The 13,505-nt window shown below is 31.7% G+C and overlaps 1 protein-coding gene across 1 annotated transcript in view; it reads right to left on the bottom strand.

Annotated features, from left to right (window-relative positions):
• Nucleotides 1-13,505, bottom strand: part of LOC129234099 (transcription elongation factor SPT6-like) — a 95,114-nt gene that overhangs the window by 3,102 nt on the left and 78,507 nt on the right. Inside the window, 5 exon segments of the mRNA XM_054867991.1 lie at nucleotides 45-190; nucleotides 911-1,109; nucleotides 5,242-5,475; nucleotides 7,807-7,929; nucleotides 11,320-11,435. Of these exon segments, the coding sequence (XP_054723966.1) occupies nucleotides 45-190; nucleotides 911-1,109; nucleotides 5,242-5,475; nucleotides 7,807-7,929; nucleotides 11,320-11,435 (818 nt within the window).

Here is a 13,505-nt window from a genome sequence, read left to right as displayed (position 1 = left end):
AGTACAGGCCATACAGACACCAATCTTATTCTTTAATGACTTACTTGATAATATGAACCACCACTATAACCAGCAGCATAATTAGCGCCCTGATATGGTGCAGGTGTTTGACCAGCTACTTGAGACAATGTATTAAACATATGACTTGGCATACTAGCAGCAGCTCTTTGAATGGCTTGGGGATCAAGATCTGTTGGGAAAAAAAAGAAGCCTTTAAAAAACATGCTGATTTTACAAAAAAGAAACATTTTATTGTAACGTAAGAAGCAACGTGGTTACTTATGTAATTTTAGTTAGCTTATAGCAGCTCACACTAAGCAGAACTGTATTTTGCAGCATGCTTGTTTTTCCTTTCAATAATTTTTTTTTTTTTTTTTTGAAAAAATGCACACAAAATGTAATGAAACAAGACATTTGAAAGTAGGAAGTTTTCACAAAAAAAATTTGTTCGATACAGCATTCTTCGAGTCATAGTTACAATTCCTGGTGTCAAGTTTCCAGCAATCATATCACAATGACTTTTCAGATGCCTAAAATCTTTCTCAGCTTCCAAACACAGAATCTCTAGTGATACGAAGCAATATGTTCTCTATCATATTACGGTGAAAATAAAGATAGAAGAAATAATATGAAAACACCATGATCATTAATGATGCATTTCTTCACTGTCCCCTAATTGTTAACATGACACCTTAGAATTAACAAACAGCTGTCATCCCATGGCATGGGATAGGAGGGTCATAAATGTTATACCACAGGTAAGGGGTGGGGATAGAAAATGCAGCTGGTCCTGAATGACACAAGAGGGCTGAAACACTTCCTCATTAAATATATTGTGTAATATAATTTATACAACAAGTTTTTAAGAACAAGTATTTATGAGAAAATTGTTTTGTTAAAATGAACTTACTAGCAAGATTAATGCTTGGAGTGTTTCCAATATAAGAAGATTGACCCATAGGTGTCCGCACTGAAAGGGCTGTCGGGGTTCCAGGTATTGGATCCCTAAAATGTTCTTTGAACCAGCGAAACAAAGAATTTACTGAACGAAATGTGTGGTTCCTATACCTGAATCCATCAGGAGTAATGGTGATGAATTCATGTCGAACCTGTAATGAAGAATTGAATACTAAGTATTGAACAAAACACATTTCTGAAAAAAAAAAGATGTTTTAACTATGTAAAGTATAAACTGAAAATGAGAAAAAAAAAAAAAACCCTGTTTTTCAAGAAATAAAATGAAAAGGCCCTATTTTAACATGTCAAGCACACTTACAGGTGCTGTACATTAATTAGTACAGTATGTATGTACCGTAATTTAAATTAAAGTCATTGTTTGTTGAACCTCTTGGTCACAGTAAACTGGCTTGCTTAGGGGAGGGAATAGCACATAGACAGAATCATTATTTTGTGAATCACAGTATACTTCCTATACATATTTAATTATCCTGAAATTCTGAAAGTGATTAGGATGGTAGGATTTTGGATGTTTCGAGTTCTACTGTATTATATTTGTATGATATATTAATATATCAGTAATACAATGTACTAGTGCATTCATTATACAGGGTTACCATAAAAGAATATCCTGATTTTAAGAATTTATATTTTTTACACTATAAATAATATATAAAAATAAAGATAAACTGAGAAAGTTTTTATCACTCATGAATAATCTATGTTCTTCATAATGCGACACACATCTATAACATACATTTTGGAGTGTTTCACTGCCAATTTTTTGTATTGCTACACATATGCGATCTTTCAGTTCTTGCAATGCTGAAGGCAGTGGTGGTGCATAAACAGTCTTTGACAAAACTCCATAAAAAAAAAAAAATCACATTGGGTTAGGTGTAGGGATCTTGCTGACCAACGCATAAAGGGTAAATTATCACCTGCACGGTGAATCCAGCATTGCATAAAAATATTCTCCAGTGGTCTCGGTTTTAACATTGTTGCCAATCCTAATGCAGTAGTTAATACACGTGTAAGGACTGCTAGGACCAAAAAAACCACTTCCGGAAGGAATTGCTGGCTGCGGAAAGTGCACATTTAAGTAGTTACTTATGTTCAAAAAAACTAGGGACAGTTAATCTTTATTTTTATGTATCATTTATAGTGGTAAATGTAATAGTTTATGAATTATAATTTTTTTTAAACTGGGATATTCTTTTATGCTAACCTTGTATAATGTACAATTCAATAATGTAATGAAAAGAGGATATTACAATAACAAATAAGCATTTAATAATATAACATATGGTTTTAAATAACTTTTTCATGTTTTAATTTTACATGATACAGTGACCCCTCGTTACAAAGTGCCTCGTTATATCGCTGAATCGGATATATCGCCCTTGTGTCTTGGCTTCAAAAAATAATACATTATAATTGACATCACAGAAAAAAAGTTGTTACATTTCTCAAAAACAAGTTTTTTTTTCCTTTTTGAGTCAATGAACACAGATGGTATGATTTCCATACCAATAATTCGTTGCAGTCAAACTGCAACTTTTTATTCGCACTCCACCATGAAACAAAATATTTAAAATATTTTGTTTTTTCTATTTTTTTTGCGAATAATTTTATAATAAACTCATCAATTTGTGGGTACGTATGTCATTAATTTATAGGTACGCCACGCATAAGCATTTTATATATAGAGATTGTCCATTTTCCTCGAGAAGGCACTTGACTCCTCCCTCATCATATGGTATCCAATGATTCTATTTTGCCGTTTTCTACAGAAGATACATTCGGATCATAGCATTTGGTTGTAAAAGCAGCAGTTTTCGAAAAGTAAGAATTACTAAAATGACAACAGACAAGTGAAGCAAGTGATGGAAAGAACACTAAGACTTTTTTGCACATAAAAATGCACACCCAAGTTAAGGCTGTCTGGTTGTCTCCTTTAGAAGCGCGTGGATTGCTTACCAATCACCCCCACGCAAAATGGAACTCCTCGTTTGAGGCGAAGTGCCTTCTTGTGAAAAACAGACAATACATTGTTATTTTTTATGACCTCGGTTATATCGTGTTTTCGGATGTATTCCGCTTTTTTACTGTCTTCCCAAAAGCACAATATAACGAGGTGTTACTGTACATATTTTTTACTTGTGTACAGTAGAACCTCGTTTATCCGTCCCCCATTTTATCTGGATCTGCGTTTTATGCGGATTAAATTTGTAGAATTTAAAAAAAATTACATTTTCATCTTTACTAATAATAAAGCAGAAAGTCTCTCTGTCCGGAGGATGTCTGGATGTCTGTGACGCGCATAGCGCCTAAACCATTCGGCCGATTTTCATGAAATTCAGGACAAAGTATGTAGCATGAGGGTGTGCACCTCGAAGCGATTTTTCGAAAATTCGATGTGGTTCTTTTTTTATTCCAATTTTAAGAAAAAAACTATCATAAATTACGAAATTATCATAATGTGGAACCGTAACATGGGCACAAGCCAATTGGCGAGATATGAAATTATCATAATGTGGAACTGTAACGTTGGTACAAGCCAATTGGCGAGAAAATTCACCATACATTATTTGTAAATATACAAGCGAACCAAAAGACCTTTAATTTTTCTAGTACGGGCGAAGCCGTGCGGGTGCCACTAGTAAATAATAAATTTAAATTATAGTAGTAAGTACAAAACTATAAAGATGCAAATATTCAATTTTATTTTTATTAAACATACAACTCCTGCATAGAATGTACAATAAAGTATAGTACTAATCTGATGAACAACATGGCATACTTGGAGTGTCAGTCCCACACCACTGCTGCTGAACTTCAAATGATAAAGTATTTGCTTAAAACAAGCCTAACACTATTTTAAGTATGTTAATTTTAGCATGAAATGTCAATTTCTTTACAAATAATGAAAGAAACATTAATTTTAAGTCTATAACTAATAATATACAAGAATTAACAACAGTAATTTGGGGATGCAATCACTATTTTAAAAATTTAATTTGTGCTGATTGAAAATATCAGATATTTTGGAAAACATCATCATAATATTTTCAAACCCTGGTATATTATAATAACTACACCTTTTATCCTTTACATTTATTTCTCCATCCTAGTCCTAATTCATTGCTAATCAGTGTATCAATAAATGCTTCATTTATACATTGCTTTTTGACTTCCTAAAACTCCCTAATTGCTTTCTCATTCATTCTTTATGGGTTCTACTAGCCCCTAAATTTGGGAACTTTTCCAAAAAAAAAGAAAAACCAGATGTGAGAGACAAGATGCAAGAAGATTGTGAATGGGCAGTAGACAAAGATAATTTCACAACAGTAATAATCTGATTTGACTAAAAAATAATTCATTTTTATAGTCCTGTCTGTCAAGCACATATTTTTGGATAATTCTGTTTCGTCCGTTTCTTAAAAATATTAAAGGTTTCACAGGCATAAAGTACTTTTATTAAAGGATAAAATCAAGATTTTAATACAATTTAACAAGAGTACATGATTTAAAATAGTTGGACACTAATGCAAAAACAAAATAAATATACTTGATTTTGAAAAACTTGCTAAAGCTCACAAATGCATATGAAATTATTTTTCCAAAGACATTGTCATAACAAAAAAACAACATCGGCCGCAATTGAAATATAATGCATTGCTGTCTGCCCACAGTTGCCATGAAATTGGCAAAACCCCAGTTAAAGAGAGTCTATCTGAATGAGGGGGAAAATAAGAATTTGATGTGCATGTTTCATGAGACTCTGTTGGTTCCATTTCCGTCTGTAAACGGGAGGTTAGCCTTTCCATCTCATTGGTGGTCAGACAGTACTTTAAAACACAAAGGGTTGATATAAAACAAAAAGCTGCCATTATGGACAATAGGAAGCTATTTGTGACAAGTGTAAACAGTGCTTATATCAAAATTTGGGGGTGGGGCAATGGATGAAAGAATTACCAATCAAGAAAAATTATTAACTGAAACTAGTGTTGTAAAGTAAAATGGGAACAAACAGGGACTAATTGAGAGCCTCCGTTAGTTGTTCAATTATACCAGTGTAATCTAGTTTTACAAAAATAAAAATTATCATTTTCTTTTCGGTTGATTGGATGTACAATGACAAAAATAAAAATTGTAATATAGGAAATGAAATTTTACTGCACAAAAGCTCCCATTTCTCAAAATTTTAATGCATGAACAACTAATCATTACAATTTATGTCTCAAACATATTTAATCTGACATAGAACACTACTTTACTAACCTTATTTCTAGGTAAATATGATAGGAGAAATTTTCCAGGGAACTGTTTACATGCTGATACATAGTAATGTATTTTGTTTGTTGCCTTTTTCTTTTCTTCGAATAAAATTTTTTCCATTTCTTCCTTTTTACCACCATCAGCATAAACATAATACCTAAAATTTAAAAGGTCACGTGCATAGCTGGATAAGGGTTGAACATGCCTTGCAATTATTTCATCAAGATCTTCAAACGACTGCAATGCAAAGTAAAATTAGTACAAATGAAAATTTAACATATGTATATACTTTTAATAAAGCGGTTCATCATTTGTACCTGAAGCCCTTTCCTGAGTTCTTTCTGTTTTTCAGCTCTAGTAACTGAAACTGTCTTATATTTTCTCATTTATACGCTACATATTCCAGAAAACCCATTGGCTTCAAGAAGCAGCAATGAAATTCCAACTGCTGACTTCTTAGAATAAAATGCTTGAGGTTCAGATGATGTACCAGCCTTGACCCCAAGATTAACAGAAATAAAAGCAATTTTTCGTTAACAAGGTTAGACTTGTATATCTAGGTTATCCACTAACAATACAATGAAAATTCGGTAAGTTAAACTTCGACAAGCCGAAAAGTTCAATAAGCGCCGCAATGAATCTTTATTCCATCTAACTGAGTGGATAATTAATGTTATTTGTTTTTGATAAGCTGAATTTCGTCGAGTCCAAATATTCCTCCAAATCATGACTGTCGTCGAAGTTCCTTGGTAACGTACCCTATGAGTCAAAAACATGTTTTTTTCTCTCTCCAGTATAAACAAAAAGAAAGAAATTGGCCCCCTTGCATTTCATCAAAAGGCATCTAGAAAAAGTGGATCTGATAAATCTGAAACTGAATATTTACATATAATTTGGCAAGTTTTTATTTTTCTTTTTGTTTTAAAATACTGCTTATTTCATTTCTTTTGGGAAAAAAAGGAAAACCTGCAAGTGAGGTAAAATAAAACTCTGATTTAGTGCACTCTGAAAATTTGATGGAGAAATTTAATGGGAGGGGTGCTTTTATTTGAGGTTCTGGAATAGTTTTAGGCGAAGAAGGACTTACAGGATGGAAAAGCTATTTTTAGGAGTTCGCGGTATTCTATAAAGTTACTGTCTTTCCAAGACCGGCTTTTTTCTTCCATTGTTATAGAAAAGCGAATGTTTTTAGTGCCATTTCATTGATTCCTGAATGTTGGAGAAAGAATTTTAAAATAGGCTAAGGGAAAATGTAAAATTTTAAGCTAGGAAGAAAAAGTTGAGTTAATTTGATTTTGATGTAGCAAAGAAAAAAGAAATTGCATTGAAGTTTAATGTGCCTCCAAGTTTTCAACAACTTTTTAAAAAAATCGCAAAAACGCTGCAATTGGCGGTGCAAGAAGAAAAAGACTGCAAGAAAAGCAGTAGATGTATTGCACGTTTTATAGAATCCTGTCCGAATGTTCCGGACTCCCTCTTCGATGCTTTTAAAGTATCTGATGATTATGTAATGAAAGAACAAATTTCTGCTTACAGCAATATTTGATAGGTTTTTTTTCTTTTAAAGTCTTTTTTTTTAGTAAGAAATTATTTTTATATCCTACATAAAATTATAAATTAGTTTTCCAACCTACACAAACTTGAATTTATGGAATTATGTTAGATTGTCGCCTCAGATATGCTACTACTGCTTTGAGGCTACGATATTATCCTAGATACATTATTCTATCATGTTTTTGTCCATATTATAAATTTAATAAGTTTCAGTGGTGGTATTTTTTATTTTATTCTATCGTTTTGTTTTCATATTTAAAAAGCCGAATTTCCGATAACTCAATTTTTTTTTTTCTCATTCCCTCTCAACTTCTACTTTTTGAAGTTTTAGTGTTTAGAGTTTTCAATTCCATAATGAACGGAATACAATTTTTCAGCAAAAACGTGTTTTTCACAAGAAAGTCTAAATTAGCGTTTTGAGAAAATAGAACTGTTCAACTACTTTTGAAGGGGGCACTCAGCAAGTATAATGGTATTTTTAATTTTTTACTTCTGTTTAAACATTCCTTCTCATATTTTCTCGAATAATCAGATATTATAGAGTGAATGAAAATAAATTAGAAAGCAAACAATGTGTGATGACTGATCCACTTAACAGCTATGTTTTTAATTTAACTTAAATGTACTTTTGATGTTTTTAATTTATTTTCTATAAAACTTGTGTGCTACTCAAATAGTTGAATATTTAAAATGTTTAACTTATCTTGCGTGTAAGACCAAATAGGTTGAATTTAAATACACAAAACTACTGTAAATATGCAAACAAAAATATTTTTAAATGTAAATAATGTAAAATAGCTTGAATGAAGGCGATTGACCATTGGCACCATGGATTACTGATTTATACTATGAGGTAATATCAGATCAGCAGCTCATACAATGTTTTTGAACACTGATACATTTTCCTGAACCCAGATTATTGCGCTTGACACATTTTCCTGAACCTAGATTATTGCGCTTGATACATTTTCCTGAAGCCAGATTATTGCGCTTAGTTTTTTAAAGAAAACTCACCTCATTACCAATAATTAATGAATGACCTAAACTAAATTCATTTTCTTTTCCTTCTTCTCTGACATCAATATGCTGATGTATACCATCTGTAACTTTCCAAGTAACAGTTAAGTGGTTGTTTCCCTGCATAAAAACAAATAAAAAATTCAAATGCACAGTTAAAAATACTTTTATGTTAAACAAATGAAAGAGAGGGAGTGAAGGGAAACTCATACACCACAGCAATTAACAGGCAAACATTTCTACATCAGAAGTAGAAAGTATTCGGACACTTGACAGTTAAAGGTTGAAACTAATTTGAAAGAAATAATTCAAAGAATGTTTTGTAACATATGAAAGTTACCAATTTACATAGGCCAAGTCTTCACACTTTCATCAGGGGTTAGGGGAAAGAACTAGGGTATTGGCAATATATAAGTGTGGTGTGGATGATTGACTTTTTGATCACGCAAAAACACTAGGCTTTACATTCCATAGAGCAGCGGTGCTCAACCTATAGCCTATGGGCATCCGGCTTGTGAAGCTGATGAACGTCACCCACTGTTTTGTTTAATGTTATAAATAGAAAAGCACGATCAATGACAATGTTACAAACTTGGAGCCCAATATGCAGAAATTGGTTCCTGAAAAACAGATGCATTTAATATAAGAAGAATTGATAAAAACAATTATTGGTTTTTAATTTTCTTTCCTTTTCCATATTTTTCCACATTTAGAAAAAAATTAAATATTTTGAAAATTTATAAGTGTTTTAGCCTGCGAGAGTTATTTTAGTATGAGGTTTGGCCTACAGATAGAAAAAGTTTGGGCACCACTGCCATCAAGTTTCACTCAAATTAATTTAAAAATCCAAAATATGCATATTAAAACAATTGAATATTGAAATGAAAATAAATCAGTGACTCTTGGTGCTAAAGTATGCAAACCATTATACCTTTGCACAGAAACAAAATGTAATATCACATTTTTCTCTTTGAAAAGTCAACTGTTCGAAATATTAGTTCTACTCAATGATGTTCTCCCCTAATTGAGAACTATTTAGTTACTATAACTATGATAGAAGGGGGGGTAAGCATAAATCATAAACATGATTAGTACCAAGTAATATAAATTATTGACCATATATTGAACGGTAGGAGCTGACAATAAAACGATATTTAGCAATATACCAATAATATCCCAAAGGTAGTGTAGTTATTTCTCAAGTCAGCTGTATTGAGCTATTATATACCTTTCACTTGGTAATCCTTGTACAAACAGGGCGCGAAATTTATTTATATTTATTTATTTATTTATTTATTTTTTTTTTTTTGGATTATCACCTTAAATCCGGGCATCAATCTAGATGGGGTTTGAAAACCAGAATGTCCAGAAGATTGGCAACCCTAAATATATGAGGAGTAAAGCAGTAAACTCACAATTTCCACTGAAGTTTCAGTGACTTGAGCACCCATTGTTATTCTACTGCTCTAGCTGAAAAAATCATACTTAAATGTCTGACATTCCTTAGCATTGTTGGTATTTGTATCATTTTTTTGACTAAACTTATGACCAAATGAGTCAGATGTTGATCTTGGGGAAGATATTGCTTTTAGTTTAATGTAAAGGCAGAGCAATATTTTAAAATTTAAAGTAACTCCACATATTAGCAGTTTGGCTATCATTTTTGTTATTTGTTCTCATTTATCTTACGAGTAATATTACACCAAATAAACCATTTTTAAGTAAAAGAAGGATATTTCAAGTTTCAAAACAAAAGTATTTTGTTCCACTTTTTAAATAAAATAAAAAAACCTTTTCATATGCAATGAGTATCCCCACCCCCCTTTTAAGCATATAAAACACACCAGTTCTTAATGAAATACTTAGGTTTTTCTCGTGTAAATTTAAAGCATTACTTCTATGCATTGAATTTTTTTACAGCAAAGACGTTTGTCGCTCACATTTGAAATCGTTCCCTCATTTGTTAAAATTCAAATGATTGGAGCATTATGATATCCATTATTGTATAGGTAGGGAGAGTGCTCATGTACTTGAGATACAAGTCACTAACGTTTTTGTAAAAAAAATTTGTCCGCTTTGGATTGTGTGAAGAAAGACTGAATAAATAGATTAGTGTGTGATATAAAAATGTTAAGATGATATCCTCAGCCCCAAAATTTATGAAAAGCTTCTTAAAAATACTAGTACAGTATAAAGTTTCAATGTTCTTTTTTTTACCATTTTAATTTTTAGTACCAGTTTCAAAGTTAATTATTGTTATTTTATTCACTCCCTTATGTGAGGGATTTATAAAAGTTACAAAAGCATCAAGTTTTGATACTTCCAAGAGGGAGTAGTTCTATTGTTTGTAACTTTTTAAAATTCTTTTTATGCATTTTCTTTTTCAGATAAATTTACAATTGACTCATGTTAAAATATTTCAAGCTAAATTTAATTAAACTTAATTCTTGAGGTAAACAGTAGAAAAAAAAAGTTGTGTGACGGAATGACGTGCTGATCAAAAATTATAACTTTTAGGGATTACACTTCACATAGTCTTTTTTTTTTCTTATGCACTTTTTTTTTTCTTTTGATTCTTATTGTTTCACAGATACACATTTCAAAGATGACAAAATATCAAAAGTAATGATTTTTAAGTATTAAATATACATATTTTGCATATTTTCAGATTCATGATGGAATAATCTATGTCTTTTAGTCACCAATCTAAATATCACAGGATCTAAGATTGTAGGGTAGTACTCTAGATGGTGAGGTAAATCAATCTTCATATTTTCATTGTGATTTTTTACCGAGAAAAAATTCCAGTCCTTAGTGATTGAACATGAATTACTCATAACTACATATTGATGATGGGTAACAGTAGTCTAAGTCCAACTTCCTTTAAATTTGCATTCATCACACTATTTGAAAGTTAGTATAGACATAATAGGGACATGTTACATACTGTATTCAGTAAATTACCGCCCATTAGCAAGGGTTAAAGCAGAAATACATGAAATACACCGCCAGCTCAGTCATTTCCAGCCGAGGACTGCAGTTTCGTGCTTATTAGCACTCATCAGCCTGGCATAGGAAAGTGACTGAGCTGGAGATGGAAAACCTCTTAAAGAAGCCAAGAGTGCGAAACAAACTGGTAGCTAATATAGAATTATCAAACCAGACGAGTGACCGAAGCAATGGTTCGTTTCAACTCGAAGATTGAACAGGGTTCAATCTTCGAGTTGAACTGAACCATTGCTATGACTGAGCTGGTGGTGTATTTCATGTATGTTACATACTGGCTAAAAAAATCAGATGCCAATCGTTTAAAAAAAAATCTAGTTGAAATGAACCTTCATAACCGATTCTGAAAGCTAGCACAACATTACTCCAGCAGATTTTTATCTGTGTGTTACCTTTCATACTTTTACTAGAAAATAAGAGAAAAATGTATACACATTTTTTTTTAAATATAAATGCAAATATGCTACAGAAAAGAAAAACATACTTAAAAAGAAAGGTTTTTACCTTACTACTAGGTCTAATAATGACATCACCCTGATCCATGGTGTCAAGAAATTTTTCAGCTTCTTTGAAACTAACATTTTTAAATGCTGGGTGAACTATAACTCTCTTTAAGTAAACTGAAAAATAATGGTATAGTTAATTAAAGAAGCATTAATACAAAAATATAATCCACAACAAGAATTACAAGAATTTTAGAACACTGAAATGTTTAGAAATCTTATTTTAAATTCATACATAATAGAGCAGCAAAAGTGGTAAGAAAATAAATTAGCGAACAGAACATTCTTGGATATGAGAAAAAAAAATCTAATAAATAAAAAATAAAAGTCATTTCAAAAGCAAGAAAAATAAACCTTTTCTTTTAAACCTTATTTTTATGTTTTGTGTTTATTAGTACTATTATTAATTCATTTCCATTAACATCCTATGTAAACAAAATTAAAGTCAAAACTCCCATTGCTGTTAGTTCTTGAAAATAGAATTTTTAAATGTGACTATAGTTTGCTTTTAAGATATTTAAAAGAGAGAAAACCATATTTTGTGTAAGATTTTTATAAAGAGCTGACCCGGCAAATGTTGTTCTGTATAACTCTTGTATAACTATTTTCTAGTAAATATTTTGGTTGTTAATTAAAAAATAACGAGTGTATTTTAAGATTGCAGAGATGAGATCTTTGACAGAAGGGGGAATGGAGTATTGTATAATTGTCCGTGTGAAAACCATGGAGTGCCCAAATCTAAGTCGTAAACAAAGATCGTTTGGCATAGCAACTTATTGTCATAGCAAATGCATATCTAACACACATCTAGACAAATATTTGTATCATTCAAAATTTTGTACGAACTGCTTTGTGATACAAAACAAATGCAGAATAAAGTGTTAAAATGGCACGACGCTCCGGCAAAACGTAGAAAAACTTTCAATCATCTAAAATATTTTTGTTGCCATCTTCTGTTTGTCTACAAATGATATGTTTGTAATTAATTTAACCCATTCCCTGCCCCAGTCGATACAGGATCAGCTGAACAGTCTGTGTTAAAACTGCCACGGTCAATGCAGGCTAGTCGCAAGAAAATGGTTCCTAACTGGCTTGGACGATCTTGTGTCGTCACGCCGTTTCTAGCAGTTTTTGTTTCGTCCAAATATGTGTTTGCGATCTTTCCAGGGACAGAACCCTGTTATTGAACTTCTCTGTTGGGTTCTGGTGCTTTTAGGGGAGTAGTACTCAAGCTCTTTTCCTTAGTCAAAAGGGATGTAACTTATAGTATTTCAAGAAACTCTTGTTGTAATTTATTTTATTTTACTAAGATATTAACATTTCAAGTACTTTTAGATGGTACACATATAATCTCTTTATAGTAAATAAAATTAAGGTTTCAAAGAAATTCTGCAAGGAAATCTGTCGCACGTGCGTCTAGGAAACCCCATAGCACCTACAACCTTGAAATTTTGTACAAAATTGCTTCAAGCCTTGGGGGTGTGCACCTGGGGTTTTATTTTTTTAAATTTGAATTAGTGTTTTTTGTAATTGATTTTTTAAGCTCAAATTTTGCGTAAATTGGCTATTATTGCCTATTAAAGGGGTGAAAAGTTACTTGCACATATTGATATTATATAGTTAGAAAGGGCAGAGTTTTCCGCATTCTATGCAATTTGTTTCAATGCTCTAACTTGAATAAGGTGGGAGTTATTTGTGTTTTTAACTTGAACTTTTTTAGGCTTAGCTAAAATTTAGGCATTACTTTCTCCATTTAACCTATCAGCAAAAAGTGAAGGAATTGTCCCACAGTTTTCTTTTTGTCACCACTGAAAAGAGTGATTTTTTTTACTCCAGATCTAACTCGACCTAGGGAGGACCAATTTTTTACTTGCTTTGATAATGGATTTTAAACTTGTGGCAAGTTTTAGTCATTACTTTTTTTTTTTTTCAAACTTGCTAAGTTTTAAATCCAATATCAAAGAAAGTAAAAAATTGTTTTCTAAATGAATTGAAGAACATGGGAAAACCCAACTTCTATGAGGAACTGCTATGGAACTTGGTAACAGTTTAGATCTGAACTTTTTTTGTCGGTAACACCGTCTTTCCCGCACCTCATTTCAACCGAACTTGGCTCTTTTTTCACATTTATGTTTTGTTGGGATATCATTACTTTTTGAAAAGCTAAATCAAAGGTTATGTTCTAAT

Source organism: Uloborus diversus, chromosome 1, assembly GCF_026930045.1.
Source record: "Uloborus diversus isolate 005 chromosome 1, Udiv.v.3.1, whole genome shotgun sequence".
NCBI classification, from domain to species: domain Eukaryota; kingdom Metazoa; phylum Arthropoda; class Arachnida; order Araneae; family Uloboridae; genus Uloborus; species Uloborus diversus.
This window is presented reverse-complemented; position numbering and strand designations above follow the sequence as displayed.